Below are 15,840 nucleotides of genomic sequence, written 5' to 3'. Positions count from 1 at the left end.
TGGGCAATAGATATTGTGTCTCAGGGATACAAGCTGGACTTTGAGAATATGCCCCCTCACCGACGGCCCTGCCGGCTTCCCCCCACGAGAGGGAAACCGTGTTAACTGCAATTCACAAATTGTATCTTCAACAGGTGGTGTTCAAGGTTCCCCTCCTTCAACAAGGAGGGGGTTATTATTCGACCATGTTGTAGTCCCGAAACCAGACGGTTCGGTCAGACCCATATTGAATTTAAAATCCCTGAACATAAACCTAAAAAGGTTCAAGTTCAAGATGGAATCGCTAAGAGCGGTCATTGCAAGCCTGAAAGGGGGAGATTTTATGGTGACTCTGGACATAAAGGATGCATACCTTCATGTCCCCATTTATCCACCTCATCAGGCGTACCTCAGAATTGCGGTACGGGATTGTCATTACCAATTTCAGACGTTGCCGTTTGGTCTCTCCACGGCCCCGAGAATATTCACCAAGGTAATGGCGGAAATGATGGTGCTCCTGCGGAAGCAAGGTGTCACTATTATCACGTACTTGGACGATCTCCTCATAAAAGTGAGATCAAGAGAGCAGTTGCTGAACAGCGTATCACTTTCTCTGGAAGTGTAACGGCAACACGGCTGGATTCTATATATTCCAAAGTCGCAGTTGGTTCCTACAGCTCATCTGCCTCTCCTAGGCATGATCCTAGACACAGACCAGAAAAGGGTTTATCTCCCGATAGAGAGAGCTCAGGAGTTCGTGATACTGGTCAGGAATCTGTTAAAACCAAAACAGGTGTCAGTGCATCACTGCACTCGAGTCCTGGGAAGGATGGTGGCATCATACGAGGCCATTCCCTTCGGCAGGTTCCATGCGAGGACCTTCCAATGGGACTTACTGGACAAGTGGTCCGGATCACATCTTCAGATGCATCGGTTAATCACCCTATCCCCTAGGGCCAGGGTGTTTCTCCTGTGGTGGCTGCAGAGTGCTCACCTTCTCAAAGGTCGCAGATTCGGCATTCAGGACTGGGTCCTGGTGACCACGGATGCAAGCCTCCGAGGGTGGGGGGCAGTCACACAGGGAAGAAATTTCCAAGGGCTGTGGTCAAGTCAGGAGACTTGCCTTCACATCAACATCCTGGAACTAAGGGCCATATACAACGCCCTACGTCAAGCGGAGTCCCTGCTTCGCGACCAACCGGTTCTGATCCAGTCAGACAATATCACCGCAGTGGCTCATGTAAACCGCCAAGGCGGCACAAGGAGCAGGGTGGCGATGGTAGAAGCCACCAGAATTCTTCGCTGGGCGGAGAATCACGTAAGCGCCAGTGATCGCGCTGGGATGAAAATTATGTGGGTCCCAGGGACCCATCATTTATAAAATTTGGGATCCCTCTTCATTGTTTTTGGGTCCCATCATAAATTATTGCTGTTAAATCTGTTAAATGGCTATCAGACCTCTCTAAATTCCCTGTTAATACATCTCAGCCTCTCCATGTGTCCTGGCATTAGATCACTCTACATAACCCTAAAATGCCCATCGGACATCCCCATCTATAGCGACACTGCACATACAGTATATACACCACCCAGGTGACACGCCTCCCCCTACCCAAGCTAAAGAAAAATAAGACACGACTGCACTGAGGGCCTAATTTAGTCCTGATCGCTCGCTAGGGGTTTTTTGTACTGCTGGGAACAGATAGTCGCCGTCTACAGGGGAGTGTATTTTAGCTGCGCAAGTGTGCAATCGCATGTGGAGCCAAGCGGTACAAAAAGCTTTGTGCAGTTTCTGAGCAGCCCAGGACTTACTCAGCCGCTGCGATGACTTCAGACTGTTCGGGGCCGGAATTGACGTCAGGAGCCCTCCCTGCAAACACTTGGACACGCCTATGTTTTTCCAACCACTCCCTGAAAACGGTCAGTTGCCACCCACTAACACCTTCTTCCTGTCAGTCACCTTGCGTCGGCTGTGCGAATGGATTCTTCGTAAAATCCATCACACAGCAATGATCTGCTTTGTACCCGTACGAGGTGTCTGCGCATTGCGGTGCAAACGCATGCACAGTTCTGACTTGATGGCAGCGCTGCAAAAAAACGCTAGCGAGCGATCAGGTCTGAATGACTCCGAGTGCCATGGCTTTGCTCACTCCACAGACGTGTTTACCCCACATGCCCCTTGTGAGCCCCATTGCCTAACGGACATGCTGCATCCACAGCAACGTTCCCCACTACACAACGTCGCTGTGCTACATTCCTCCCTGCATACATCACTGCACTACAGTCCCCCTATACGCTACACTACTTTCCTGCACTACATCATGTCCTTCCATATGCCGCACTACATTACTACACAATATTTCTGCACTATTATTACACTACATAATTGCACTACATTACCCTAAATCCCACACTGCATCCCCCTCATACACTGCACTACATCATGACTACACAACATTACCCTCTATGTGCTGCACTACATCACTAGATCCCCCCTATATGCTAAACTACATCACAACATTATATACCCCTCTCTATACAATCCAGTACACTAAATCACTGCAGTACACTACAGGTTAACATTATCATTATCCCTCCAGATAACTTCCCAGCTCCTCTGTCCTGCGTAGCTCCAAAAGGGCAGAATGAGGGGATCCAGTCGGGATGCCGGCTGTCAAAATTGTGATGCCGGAATCCCAACACTTGTCAGAATGTCGGCACCGGCATCCCGATCACACTTGGGCAAGGAGGGGGGGCGGGGGGGGATTGGGGGAGGTTAGGTTTAGGATGTGGGGAGAGGGTTAGGCTGCGGGAACGGGTGGTTTTATATAGGCTGCGAGGAGGGGGGGTTTAGGCTGCGGGAAAGGGGGGGTTAGGCATTCTATACAGCGGGATGCCGCGGTCGGTATTTTGACCGCCGGCATTTCAGCCCCAACCCAGAATGAGGGCACAAGGAGGATTGAGTGGAAGGAGGGGGAGCAAATTAGAATTGGGGTGACAGGGTGGAGAAGGAACAGGAGGGATCAGATTAGAATACAGCGGCAGGTTAGAGGGGAGGAAGGTGGCACTGTAGAGGAGATGAAGGAGCGAGTCTAACTCCTAATTGCTATCCCTCCCCGTGAACCTTCTCCTTAGCAGACAGACAGGAGGCAGCGTCCCCTCATAGGGCAAAGAGCTCAGGGTCACTCACTTGCTGGTGAGTCCATCTCCGGCCCTGACGCGGCTGCACTGACAACCCATCATCCTGGCATATCAGGTGCCTCTGCTGATTAAGTAATCCGCCATCGTACACCGGAGGCCGGGGAGAGCTTTGACACCATGAGGAACGGGCTCCTTACGCTGCCCGCGGCTGCTATGACGCTGCCATGGCAACCGCAGTGCGCCAGATGACCATGTTCCCGGGGAGACGGGGGGTATTATTGGGGGGGTTATATCAGTTGTTGTTTTTTTGTCCCCTCGCCTCCTCCTTCCCACTCCCGCAGCGGTCTCTCCCCTCGCCGCCCGCAGCCCCCACAAGACATGTCTTTATTTGGAGATGGCGGAAAGCAGCGCAGCCGCCGTGCTCCTGCATGACTGACACGCACGGATCTGTAATGTCATCCTATTCTACCTGATGCCGTGCTCCCGTGCGGAACAGAGGGTGAGGGGAGGGAGGGAGATGACACTCTAGTCATCATGGTCTCCTCCCCTTCCTCTGCAGTTGGAGAAGGAGGCTGATTGACAGCACAGGACAGCGCTGCTGATTGGTCAGAGCGCGTCCTGATGGACCCAGCGTTTTTTTATTTTCGGGTCCCCACCATCAATTATCGGGTAAAATACGCGCTATAGCGCGTTTTTGCGAACACTGAGCGCACTGTCAGCAGTGTTCATTCCGAGAGTGGACAACTGGGAAGCAGACTTCCTCAGCAGGCACGACCTCCACCCGGGAGAGTGGGGACTTCATCAAGAAGTCTTCATGCAGATTGCAAGTAGGTGGGAACTGCCACAGGTGGACATGATGGCATCCCGCCTCAACAAAAAGCTGCAGAGATATTGCACCAGGTCATAGCTGTGGACGCACTGGTGACACCGTGGGTGTTCCCGTCGGTCTATGTATTTCCTCCTCTTCCTCTCATACCCAAGGTGCTGAGAATCATCAGGAAAAGAGGAGTGAGAACATTACTCTTTGTTCCGGATTGGCCAAGAAGGACTTGGTATCCAGATCTGCAAGAAATGCTCACAGAGGACCCGTGGCCTCTGCCTCTAGGACAGGACTTGTGTAACAGGGGCCCTGTCTGTTCCAAGACTTACCGCGGCTGCGTTTGAATGCATGGCGGTTGAACGCCGGATCCTAGCAGGAAAAGGCATTCCGGATGAGGTCATTCCTACGCTGATAGAGGCTAGGAAGGATGTAACGGCTCAACATTATCACCGTATATGGCGAAAATATGTGGCTTGGTGTGAGGCCAGGAATGCCCCTACGGAGGAATTCCAGCTGGGCAGTTTCCTTCACTTCCTACAGTCGGGAGTGACTTTGGGTCTTAAATTGGGTTCCATTAAGGTCCAGATTTTGGCCTTATCCATTTTCTTTAAAAAAGAACTGGCTTCTCTGCCTGAAGTTCAGACGTTTGTAAAGGGAGTGCTGCATATTCAGCCCCCTTTTGTGCCTCCAGTGGCACCTTGGGATCTTAACGTGGTGTTGAGTTTCCTGAAATCACACTGGTTTGAACCACTCAAAATGGTAGAAGTAAAATATCTCACGTGGAAGGTGGTCATGCTATTAGCCTTGGCTTCGGCTAGGCGTGTGTCAGAATTGGCGGCTTTGTCACATAAAAGCCCTTATCTGGTTTTCCATGCGGATAGAGCAGAATTGCGGACCCGCCCACAATTTCTGCCGAAAGTGGTTTCATCCTTTCATATAAACCAACCTATTGTGGTGCCTGTGGCTACTACTGACTTGGAGGATTCCGAGTCACTGGATGTAGTCGGGGCTTTGAAGGTTTATGTAGCCAGAACGGCTAAGGTCAGGAAAACAGAATCTTTGTTTATCCTGTATGCTTCCAACAAGCTTGGGGCGCCTGCTTCAAAGCAAACTATTGCTCGCTGGATCTGTATCACGATTCAGCAGGCTCATTCTGCGGCTGGGTTGCCACTGCCTAAATCAGTTAAGGCCCATTCCACTAGGAAGATGGGCTCTTCTTGGGCGGCTGCCCGAGGGGTCTTGGCATTACAGCTTTGCCGAGCGGCTACTTGGTCAGGTTCAAACACCTTTGCAAAGTTCTACAAGTTTGATACCCTGGCTGAGGAGGACCTTGTGTTTGCTCATTCGGTGCTGCAGAGTCATCCGCACTCTCCCGCCCGTTTGGGAGCTTTGGTATAATCCCCATGGTCCTTACGGAGTCCCCAGCATCCACTAGGACGTTAGAGAAAATAAGATTTTACTTACCGGTAAATCTATTTCTCGTAGTCCGTAGTGGATGCTGGGCGCCCGTCCCAAGTGCGGACTTCTTCTGCAATGCTTGTATATAGTTATTGCTTAAATAAGGGTTATGTTATAGTTGCATCAGAGTTTATCTGATGCTCTGTGATTGTTCATACTGTTAACTGGGTAAAGTTATCACAAGTTATACGGTGTGATTGGTGTGGCTGGTATGAGTCTTACCCTGGATTCCCAAAATCCTTTCCTTGTACTGTCAGCTCTTCCGGGCACAGTTTTTCTAACTGAGGTCTGGAGGAGGGACATAGAGGGAGGAGCCAGAGCACACCAGAATCTAAATTCTTTCTTAAAGTGCCCATGTCTCCTGCGGAGCCCGTCTATTCCCCATGGTCCTTACGGAGTCCCCAGCATCCACTACGGACTACGAGAAATAGATTACCGGTAAGTAAAATCTTATTTTTTCTAAGTGTGAGAACTTCTGATGCTTAAGATATTCACACAACAAATGCTACAGAAAAACTTGGCCTCTTATTACTCTGCAAAGCTTATATATCAGAAATGACTATCATTCAGGGCATTCCAGATTACTTTGTATTCCCATAAGTAATAATTCAGCGTTATGAAACCTCAAAACAGGGGCGCATATTTGTTCTTGGTTGCAAATAGGCATGTCAGAGAAGATGGAGTAGAAAGGAGTGCTCATAAACCAGGTCATGTTCTATATTTGCGTTTAGATGCCTCCTATTTGCATTGGCATAGGAATTATTATGTGAGGCCCAATGGTAAGGTATACTGAAAGATTTGGGGGATTGCAAGTTGTGCTTTTGAGCTGCAGGACCATACCGAGTGGCCTAGCAAGAACAGGTTCTATGCTGTTAGAGGAGGGGAGATGTTGGATGAAATCTGTGCCACCTAGAGCAGACACTGCAGAAAATTATTCCAGCTCCTTTGTCACGTTGCAGAAAGAGTAAACCATGGTGGTTTGGTTGGTGAGTGTCCAGCACTAGGAAGTCTATGAACCCAGGGATTTTCTATATGATGCACAAGATTCTGGCATGTAGCAGACCACTGGCATACCTAGCAAGCGCCTCAGTTTTCTGTTTATAAATGTCATTGGGCATACATTTTGAAAAAGGGTTAAAAGAGCGCTTGTATGCGTGTGTGTAAATATTTGTGTACATGCAATACAGACATAAAATAAAATTAAAATGTTTATAGCCTTTTAGGGCTTTATTGGGAGCTGGATGATGCCAGTATGTTATGCCTGCTGGTTGTTATAGCCAGGGGATGCAGTTAGCATCCCTGCATTCGGGATGCCAGCAGTCATGTGACCGAAGCCAGAATTCCAACACCTCATGGAATGCTGGCGCTGGAACACGGACCACTGGCATCCCTAAGGTAAGTATTGGGGTGACTGTTATAGTTAAGGTCCAGGAAGATGTTAGGGTTAGGCACTAGGGGAGGGGGGGGGGGGGGTGTTAGCCCAAGCCAGCACCCCCTGTGTCTTAGCCATAGCCGCCACCCAAGGTGGGTTAGGGTAGGGGACGGGGGAACGGGTAAAATAATTACCTGTCCCCTCTGTTTGTATTCTCATCGCTGGGATGCCGGTGTCTCATGTGACAGACTGGATACTGTATCAAACCCGTAGCCAGAAGTTGTTGCAATTGGCTAAGATGTGCTGTTGCTCGATGAGGACCCAGGGATCATTACTAGCATAAATGTTGCGTGCATCATTAAGTGTTCTTTGCAATCACATACAACTAATTATGTAGTCCAGACGCACAAATCTTTCCCTGCTAATTCCTGTGCCCTATCTCTATTACCAGTAGATCATTGGAATGCAATCTGATATCACTTGGCTGTTTATTTCCTTAAAGCTGTATTGGTTAGGGAAACTTTGCTATTGGGATTTTTTATTTATTTATCCATTTGTATTTGTTTACTTCAGCTGTGTAAAGTTTTTTTTTTTTTTTAATTCTATGTAACTGTCAAAACTCTAAAAATACATTTTTAAATAAGATTGGCCCTTTTTTGTGCGTTGTACATTTATTTATTTGTTTTAACTAGATCCCATCCTTGATAACATTGAAGAGACATTCCTGTGTCAGCTTTGCTGGCGTTGACAGTTTGGATGACTTGAAAAACCACACGTATAATGAATTGTTTGTGTCTGGAGGATTTATTGTATCTGATGACACTGTGCTAAATCCTGATCCTGTCACTGTTGGTAAGATTTTCCAGTCATAATCTTTGGTAATAGGGCAGAATTATTTAACCCTAAGCATTGAACATAATATATATGCATATGGTAATTGGTGCTGCATATTTTTTTTATAGATGAATTGAAAAACTTCCTGCTGTTTCTCGAGCTAATAAACAGTCCTGAAGGAAAATGGCAATGGAAAATACATTGCAAATTTCAGAAAAAACTGAAGGAGCTGGGAAGGTGAGCCATTTCTTGAAAGTCATCTTGGGGTTTAGTAAGGAACAGATGTTTCCGAGGTGCAGGACAGAATAGTTTCTGGAGCTTTAATGTGAAAGCCATGGGGTAAATGCAGGATTTCTGGAGGGGGGGTTCCAAATGTTTGATTTGTAGAGCAGTTGTCAGCAAATGAAGGATGCATAAATAACATGTAGCAAGCTATAGCCTGCCCCAAACAAAGTGCAGTTTATGTAATACAGTACTTCAGGCCCAATGATCATGGTAAGCCACTTACCAGATTCTCTCTGGTGCGATGATTGAGCACTCAGATCTACAGACACGCACCAGATCTGGTAGGAAAATTTGCTGCCACTGGACATGTACAGCCGCTCTTTAAAGTGCACGTAACTGGCCAGGCTGTAGGGAAGGGAAGTTTATGGGGAACTGGAAACCACCCCCTACACTTACCTATGCAGGCCCTAGCCATTCTGCGTCCTTAGGCGATAATTGACACAGCCCTCTCTTACCTTGCAGAAGCTAATATATATATATATATATATATATATATATATATATATATATATATATATATATATATATATAGGTTGGATTGGTAGCTGGCTGTCAGCAAGAGATTGGGGCACAATTTAATTATTTAGTGGTTGGCCATGCAATCCAGAATATATATATATATATATATATAATATATATATTTAAAAATTTTTTAGATCTGCCAACAAGCACCAAATCCTTTAACAATTAGCTGACTTAGGTTGCCTAATTATGTGGGTTTTTTTGGTTAGTAGTTGGGGATATTGATTGGACATATTAAGGTTACGCACAATCTCTGTAAACCACTAACATTATTTTAATGTGTATATCTATTGCAATCTTATTAGGTACACCTGGATGTTAATGGGAATATATAAACAGCCAATCATTAGCAGTGGTTTGAGTATCTCAAACTGCTGATCTGGAAATTTTCACCACTACAGTCACTAGAATGTGATGCACAAAACAAACATCCAGTGAGCGACACTTTTGTGGGGATAAATTGCTGGTTGTATAACAATGTGAGGAGTGTTTGCTTTGGGCCAGTGGTTCCCAGACTTTCTTGAGTTGCCGCGCACTACATTATCTGCAGATTTTCCAATGCAGCCGGAAGGCCAAAAGTTTTTTATTGAGAAACTCTGCAAAAGTAAATTGTGCTTACCTGTTTATTTATATGGTGCTGGATAGGGCTGCACCTTGTCCACATATTTAATGCTTTGCAGCCACCAGCACTGGTTTTTCCTTTCACATTGCCCATAAATAATATAAATTGGTCCTGGATCACCATCCCGTGGCACCCCTGCAAGTGCCCTACTGCACCCAGTTTGGGAACCACTGCATTGGACAAATTAGGACCCTTCATACCAATTAAGCATTGATAAAATAACAGATTACCTGAGCATCCCTTTTTGGCCTGTCTACTTATCTTATTATGGCTACTTTTAGTTTAGGAGAAGAAGGCAAGCCTATGTGCAAAATACTTTACTTTTATTAGGAATGCCCGTTATCTTCCATCTTTATATAATGTCATGAAGCCTGATTCAAACTAGAATCATGTTACATGGTTTATCTGCATCCATGCATTTAGGAGAGTAAAGCAAACATATGTCTTCCTGTATCACTGTATTTTGTGCATACAGTAAACATGCCTTATTACAAAGCACACATCCTCTGTAACTGGTTCCACATGCATCAGAGGGAGTTGAGCACACTCCAATGGTCTCCCTGGTCACCAGATGTCATTCCAGTGGAGAAACTTTGGGATGTGTTGGAAGAGGCGATTTGCTGCAAGAATGTGAAGCAGACAGATTTGTAGCTTCCTTTTTCTTGCTGCCTTGAGTTGATGCCAGAGACCTATCTACAGTGTATGGGATCATAGTCGCAGGCTGAAATATACCCCAGAAACTGTGACACACCTCCCTTTCAGGATGGTAACAGGGGGATGTTAACGCAAACACTCCTTGACTTCAATCACTTTGCGAATAAATCCTCTCTGCGACCGCCATCGCAAGATCATCGCGGCACATGTGCAGTGCCGCTTATATGCATCCGCAGTGGCAAACAAATTGCTGTACAGCTTACAACATTGACATTGCTTCCATATTTGAATCAGGCCCCTTGTCTGAATCCATGCCCTGAGGAATCTGGGCTGTTCTGTGGGCAAAGTGCGATCCTACCCAGTATAAGAGGTGTGCCATATAAAGTGTGTGTGTAATGTTTTCTCATGAAAACTAAAATATTGGAAGAAATTGTGAAACTTATGTATTTGTTTTACATTTATAGATTAAAAAAAAAAAAATAATCCTCTTCCTGTGTCCATTTGTTAGGGTGAACAAACATGCGCTGAATATTTTGGCCCTCTTAAACACGTACCAGAAGAAGCACCTGGTTGAGATTCTCTCCTATCATAACTGTGATTCTCAGACCCGACAAGCTCCAGAGCTAGACTGTCTAATAAAGCTCCAGGTTTTGAACATACAACAGCGTCACCTCATATTTCTGACAGGTAAACTTTCCATGTCTGACTTTGAGCGCTACATGTGACAATCTCAAGATTGATAGTTAATTTTTTCCCCATCATCCTTTTCCAGAAAAGAATGCATCCTCATTTGCCAGTTATGCTGATAATGGGATTGTAGTGGCAAGGATGAATGATTTCATGAATAATTTTACCAGCCTTGTTGGTCATCATAGTTCCAGCAGTGACGAAAATAGCTTATCACAGATTGCCAATCAAGAGAACCAGACAGGTATTTATTTTGCTGACCACTCAGATTCAACCTCATCTTTATAGTTGATGTTGAACTTTCATTCTGAATTGTCCTTTCCGTGTCCTTGTTTGGGAACATTGGCTCTAATGTTTGTGAGTGTGGATAGGGTAATACCCAGATAATTGTAGGTACAAACTAAAAAGCGTAATAACAAAAATGTAACTCATCCTCTCACCCCTACCACATGATTATTACAGAAAAATGTCAGACTTGCACAGGAAAATGTTGCTTACAATACAAACTGCAGATATAAGTGGTCACAAAGATATCCCCAATAGATCAATTACGTGATAGTTGCCTATTTTATGTCTGGTATTAAAACAACTGTTTGATAACTGTTATTTCTCTAACGTTCTAGTGGATATTGGGATGGTGATAGTTACCATGGGGTATAGATGGGGTCTATTGGAGCCATGGCACTTAAAAAAAATTCTTCAGTGTGCTGGCTCCTCCTCTCTATGCATCTCCTGCAGACTCAGTTTAGAAAAATGTGCCCAAGGAGTGCATTCTCTGGAGCTCCAGAGTTTTCTTCAAAACTTTATTTTAGCTTGATATTTTCAGGCAGCACTAGCTGGCACCAGTCTGCCTGCGTCGTGGGACTTAGGGGGGGGACCGAACCAACCTCTTGAAGGGTTATTGGGGTGGATCCCCACTGACAGGACATAGCTCCTGAGGTGGTGTTTCGCATTACCCCCAGGGTGTGTGCGCACTCAAACAGCATGCCCCCAACCCTAACAGCTGAAGACGCTGGAGTGGTAAGTATAGAAACCGGGGTCCCCGGTTATATGGCGGCATAAGGGCGCGGTGGGCACTTGGCGCTGCAGACTGTGGTACGCGCTGTATATGCCCACACTGGCGCTGACACAGAAAAAAGGTTTTAACCCCGTTTTATGTAAAATTGGAGTAATTGCCAGTATAATCTATGCAGGAAACGTGCGCCATTGAGGGGACGGGGCTTCCTGGAGAGCGGGACAAGCAGCTCAGATGCGCCATTTCCTGCTGCATCATACTACAGGCTGCATGCAGGGAAGCGCTGCTCCTCCAAGGACCTGCAAAGAACACCTTATACTGGTACCAGGGGGTTTTATAGAAGGGGGGAGCTATATCTTGTATATATAAACTAGTTACCATATTATGGGGTATTTGCAATTGCCGGCGAATCGCTGCAATTTTTCGCCCGTTTTTTAATTCGACACAATTCGACCGTCGAATTCCGGCAAGTGGGTGCCGGAATTCAACATATTCAATAAAAAACGGATTCGACAGTCCCGCTGTCGAAAAACGGCCGATTTGACGGATTTTGATTAGACTTGTAAAAATGCAAAAAAAACTGTAAAACCCACAAAAAAAAATTGCGTGGTCTCCCCCCCTCCTAAGCATAACCAGCCTCGGGCTCTTCGAGCCGGTCCTGGTTCTAAAAATCCGGGGGGAAAACTGACATGGGATCCCCCGTATTTTTAAAACCAGCACCGGGCTCTGCGCCTGGTGCTGGTGCAAAAAATACGGGGGACAAAAAGCGTAGGGGTCCCCCGTATTTTTTACACCAGCATCGGGCTCCACTAGCTGGACAGATAATGACACAGCCGGGGGTCACTTTTATACAGCGCCCTGCGGCCGTGGCATTAAATATTCAACTAGTCACCCCTGGCCGGGGTACCCTGGGGGAGTGGGGACCCCTTCAATCAAGGGGTCCCCCCCCCCAGCCACCCAAGGGCCAGGGGTGAAGCCCGAGGCTGTCCCCCCCCCCCCCCCATCCAAGGGCTGCGGATGGGGGGCTGATAGCCTTGAGTAAAATGATAGAATATTGTTTTTTCCAGAACTGCAAGTCCCAGCAAGCCTCCCCCGCAAGGTGGTACTTGGAGAACCATAAGTACCAGCATGCGGGTGGAAAAACGGGCCCGCTGGTACCTGTAGTTCTACTGGAAAAAAAATACCCAAATAAAAACAGGAGACGCACACCGTGAAAGTAAAAGTTTATTTCATACATGCCGACACATACATACTTACCTATGTTGACCCGCCGACTGCCACGCCCCCCTCGTCACTGAAGAATCCGGGGTACCTGTGAATAAAATTATACTCACCTGATCCAGTGTCCGGATCCTTTAAAATAATCCTCGTACTTGGCAAAACGGCAACCCGGACCAAACGGACTGAAAGGGGTCCCATGTTTACACATGGGACACCTTTCCACGAATGCCGGGACCCCACGTGACTCCTGTCACAGAGGGTCCCTTCAGCCAATCGGCAAGCGCAACGTCGTGGCACTCTGCTGATTGGCTATGCGCGTCTGAGCTGTCAGCGCATCGCACAGCTCCCTCCATTAGTTTCAATGGTGGGAACTTTGCGGTCAGCAGTGAGGTCACCCGCGGGTAACCCCACCGCTGACCGCAAAGTTCCCACCATTGAAACTAATGGAGGGAGCTGTGCGATGCGCTGTCTGCCAGCAGACGCGCATACAGCCAATCAGGAGAGTGCCACGAAGTGGCGCTTCCTGATTGGCTGAAGAGATCTTTCTGTGACAGCACTCCCCCTCCCACTCCTGTGACTGCACCCCCGGCTGTGGCATTATCTACCCAGCTAGTGTCGCCCGATGCTGGTGTAAAAAATACGGGGGACCCCTACGCTTTTTGTCCCCCGTATTTTTTTGCATCAGCACCAGGCGCAGAGCCCGGTGCTGGTTTTAAAAATACGGGGGATCCCATGTCAGTTTTCCCCCCGGATTTTTAGAACCAGGACCGGCTCGAAGAGCCCGAGGCTGGTTATGCTTAGGAGGGGGGACCCCACGCATTTTTTTTTCCTGATTTTTACCATTCCATTTAAAAAAAAAAAAAATATATATATATATATATATATATAACGTCCTAAGTGGATGCTGGGGACTCCGTAAGGACCATGGGGAATAGCGGCTCCGCAGGAGACTGGGCACATCTAAAGAAAGCTTTAGGACTATCTGGTGTGCACTGGCTCCTCCCCCTATGACCCTCCTCCAAGCCTCAGTTAGATCTCTGTGCCCGAACGAGAAGGGTGCACACTAGGGGCTCTCCTGAGCTTCTTAGTGAAAGTTTTAGATTAGGTTTTTTATTTTCAGTGAGACCTGCTGGCAACAGGCTCACTGCATCGAGGGACTAAGGGGAGAAGAAGCGAACTCACCTGCGTGCAGAGTGGATTGGGCTTCTTAGGCTACTGGACATTAGCTCCAGAGGGACGATCACAGGCCCAGCTTGGATGGGTCCCAGAGCCGCGCCGCCGGCCCCCTTACAGAGCCAGAAGGCAGAAGAGGTCCGGAAAATCGGCGGCAGAAGACGTCCTGTCTTCAACAAGGTAGCTCACAGCACTGCAGCTGTGCGCCATTGCTCTCAGCACACTTCGGTCACTGAGGGTGCAGGACGCTGGGGGGGGGCGCCCTGAGACGCAATAAAAACACCTTGGATGGCAAAAAAAAATGCATCACATATAGCTCCTGGGCTATATGGATGCATTTAACCCCTGCCAGAATCCATAAAAAAGCAGGAGAAAAGTCCGCGAAAAAGGGGCGGAGCCTATCTCAGCACACTGGCGCCATTTTCCCTCACAGCTCCGTTGGAGGGAAGCTCCCTGTCTCTCCCCTGCAGTCACTACACTACAGAAAGGGTTAAAAAAGAGAGGGGGGCACTAATTAGGCGCAGTATTAACTATACAGCAGCTATAAGGGGAAAAACACTTATATAAGGTTATCCCTGTGTATATATATAGCGCTCTGGTGTGTGCTGGCAAACTCTCCCTCTGTCTCCCCAAAGGGCTAGTGGGGTCCTGTCCTCTATCAGAGCATTCCCTGTGTGTGTGCTGTATGTCGGTACTTTTGTGTCGACATGTATGAGGAGAAAAATGATGTGGAGACGGAGCAGATTGCCTGTAATAGTGAGGGGGTCGACACCTGAGTGGATGAACTGTTGGAAGGAATTACGTGACAGTGTCAGCTCTGTATAAAAGACAGTGGTTGACATGAGACAGCCGGCTACTCCGCTTGTGCCTGTCCAGACGTCTCATAGGCCGTCAGGGGCTCTAAAGCGCCCGTTACCTCAGATGGCAGATATAGACGCCGACACGGATACTGACTCCAGTGTCGACGGTGAAGAGACGAATGTGACTTCCAGTAGGGCCACACGTTACATGATTGAGGCAATGAAAAATGTTTTACACATTTCTGATAATACGAGTACCACCAAAAAAGGGGTATTATGTTCGGTGAGGAAAAACTACCTGTAGTTTTCCTGAATCTGAGAAATTAAATGAGGTGTGTGATGATGCGTGGGTTTCCCCCGATAACAACGGATAATTTCTAAAATGTTATTGGCATTATATCCTTTCCCGCCAGAGGTTAGGGTGCGTTGGGAAACACCCCCTAGGGGGGATAAAGCGCTCACACGCTTGTAAGGGCTCTACCTTCGCCTGAGATGGCCGCCCTTAAGGATCCTGCTGATAGAAAGCAGGAGGGTATCCTAAAAGGTATTTACACACATACTGGTGTTATACTGCGACCAGCAATCGCCTCAGCCTGGATGTGCAGTGCTGGGTTGGTGTGGTCGGATTCCCTGACTGAAAATATTGATACCCTAGATAGGGACAGTATATTTTTGCCTATAGAGCATTTAAAAGATGCATTTTTATATATGCGTGATGCACAGCGGAATATTTGCCGACTGGCATAAAGTCTAAGCGCGTTGTCCATTTCTACCAGTAGAGGGTTATGGACACGTCAGTGGTCAGGTGATGCGTATTCCAAACGGCATTTGGAAGTATTGCTTTATTAAGGGAGGAGTTATTTGGGGTCGGTCTTTCAGACCTGGTGGCCACGGCAACCGCTGGGAATTCCACGTTTGTACCCCAGGTCGCCTCTCAACATGAGAAGACGCCGTATTATCAGGCGCAGTCTTTTCGTGGACAAGCGGGCAAAAGGTTCCTCATTTCTGCCCCGTGACAGAGGGAGAGGAAAAAGGCTGCAGAAATCAGCCAGTTCCCAGGAACAGAAACCCTCTCCCGCCTCTGCCAAGCCCTCAGTATACGCTGGGGCTTTACAAGCAGAATCAGGCACGGTGGGGGGCCCGTCTCAATGAATTTCAGCGCGCAGTGGGCTCACTCGCAAGTAGACCCCTGGATCCTTCAGGTGATATCTCAGGGGTACAAATTAGAATTCGAGACGTCTCCCCCTCGCCGTTTCC

General features: G+C 47.4%; 1 protein-coding gene across 3 annotated transcripts in view; it reads left to right on the top strand.

Moving 5' to 3' along the window:
* The window catches only part of TASOR (transcription activation suppressor), a 364,408-nt gene that overhangs the window by 305,754 nt on the left and 42,814 nt on the right, over positions 1–15,840 (top strand). For all 3 annotated transcript variants that reach the window (XM_063940846.1, XM_063940845.1, XM_063940847.1), the window contains 4 exons: positions 7,463–7,622; positions 7,733–7,841; positions 10,196–10,374; positions 10,460–10,618. In XM_063940846.1, the coding sequence (XP_063796916.1) occupies positions 7,463–7,622; positions 7,733–7,841; positions 10,196–10,374; positions 10,460–10,618 (607 nt within the window). The remainder of the gene's footprint in view (positions 1–7,462; positions 7,623–7,732; positions 7,842–10,195; positions 10,375–10,459; positions 10,619–15,840) is intronic.

Source organism: Pseudophryne corroboree, chromosome 9, assembly GCF_028390025.1.
Source record: "Pseudophryne corroboree isolate aPseCor3 chromosome 9, aPseCor3.hap2, whole genome shotgun sequence".
NCBI classification, from domain to species: Eukaryota; Metazoa; Chordata; class Amphibia; order Anura; family Myobatrachidae; genus Pseudophryne; species Pseudophryne corroboree.
Note: the sequence above shows the minus strand (reverse complement) of the source record. Positions and strands in the feature narration are given on the sequence as shown.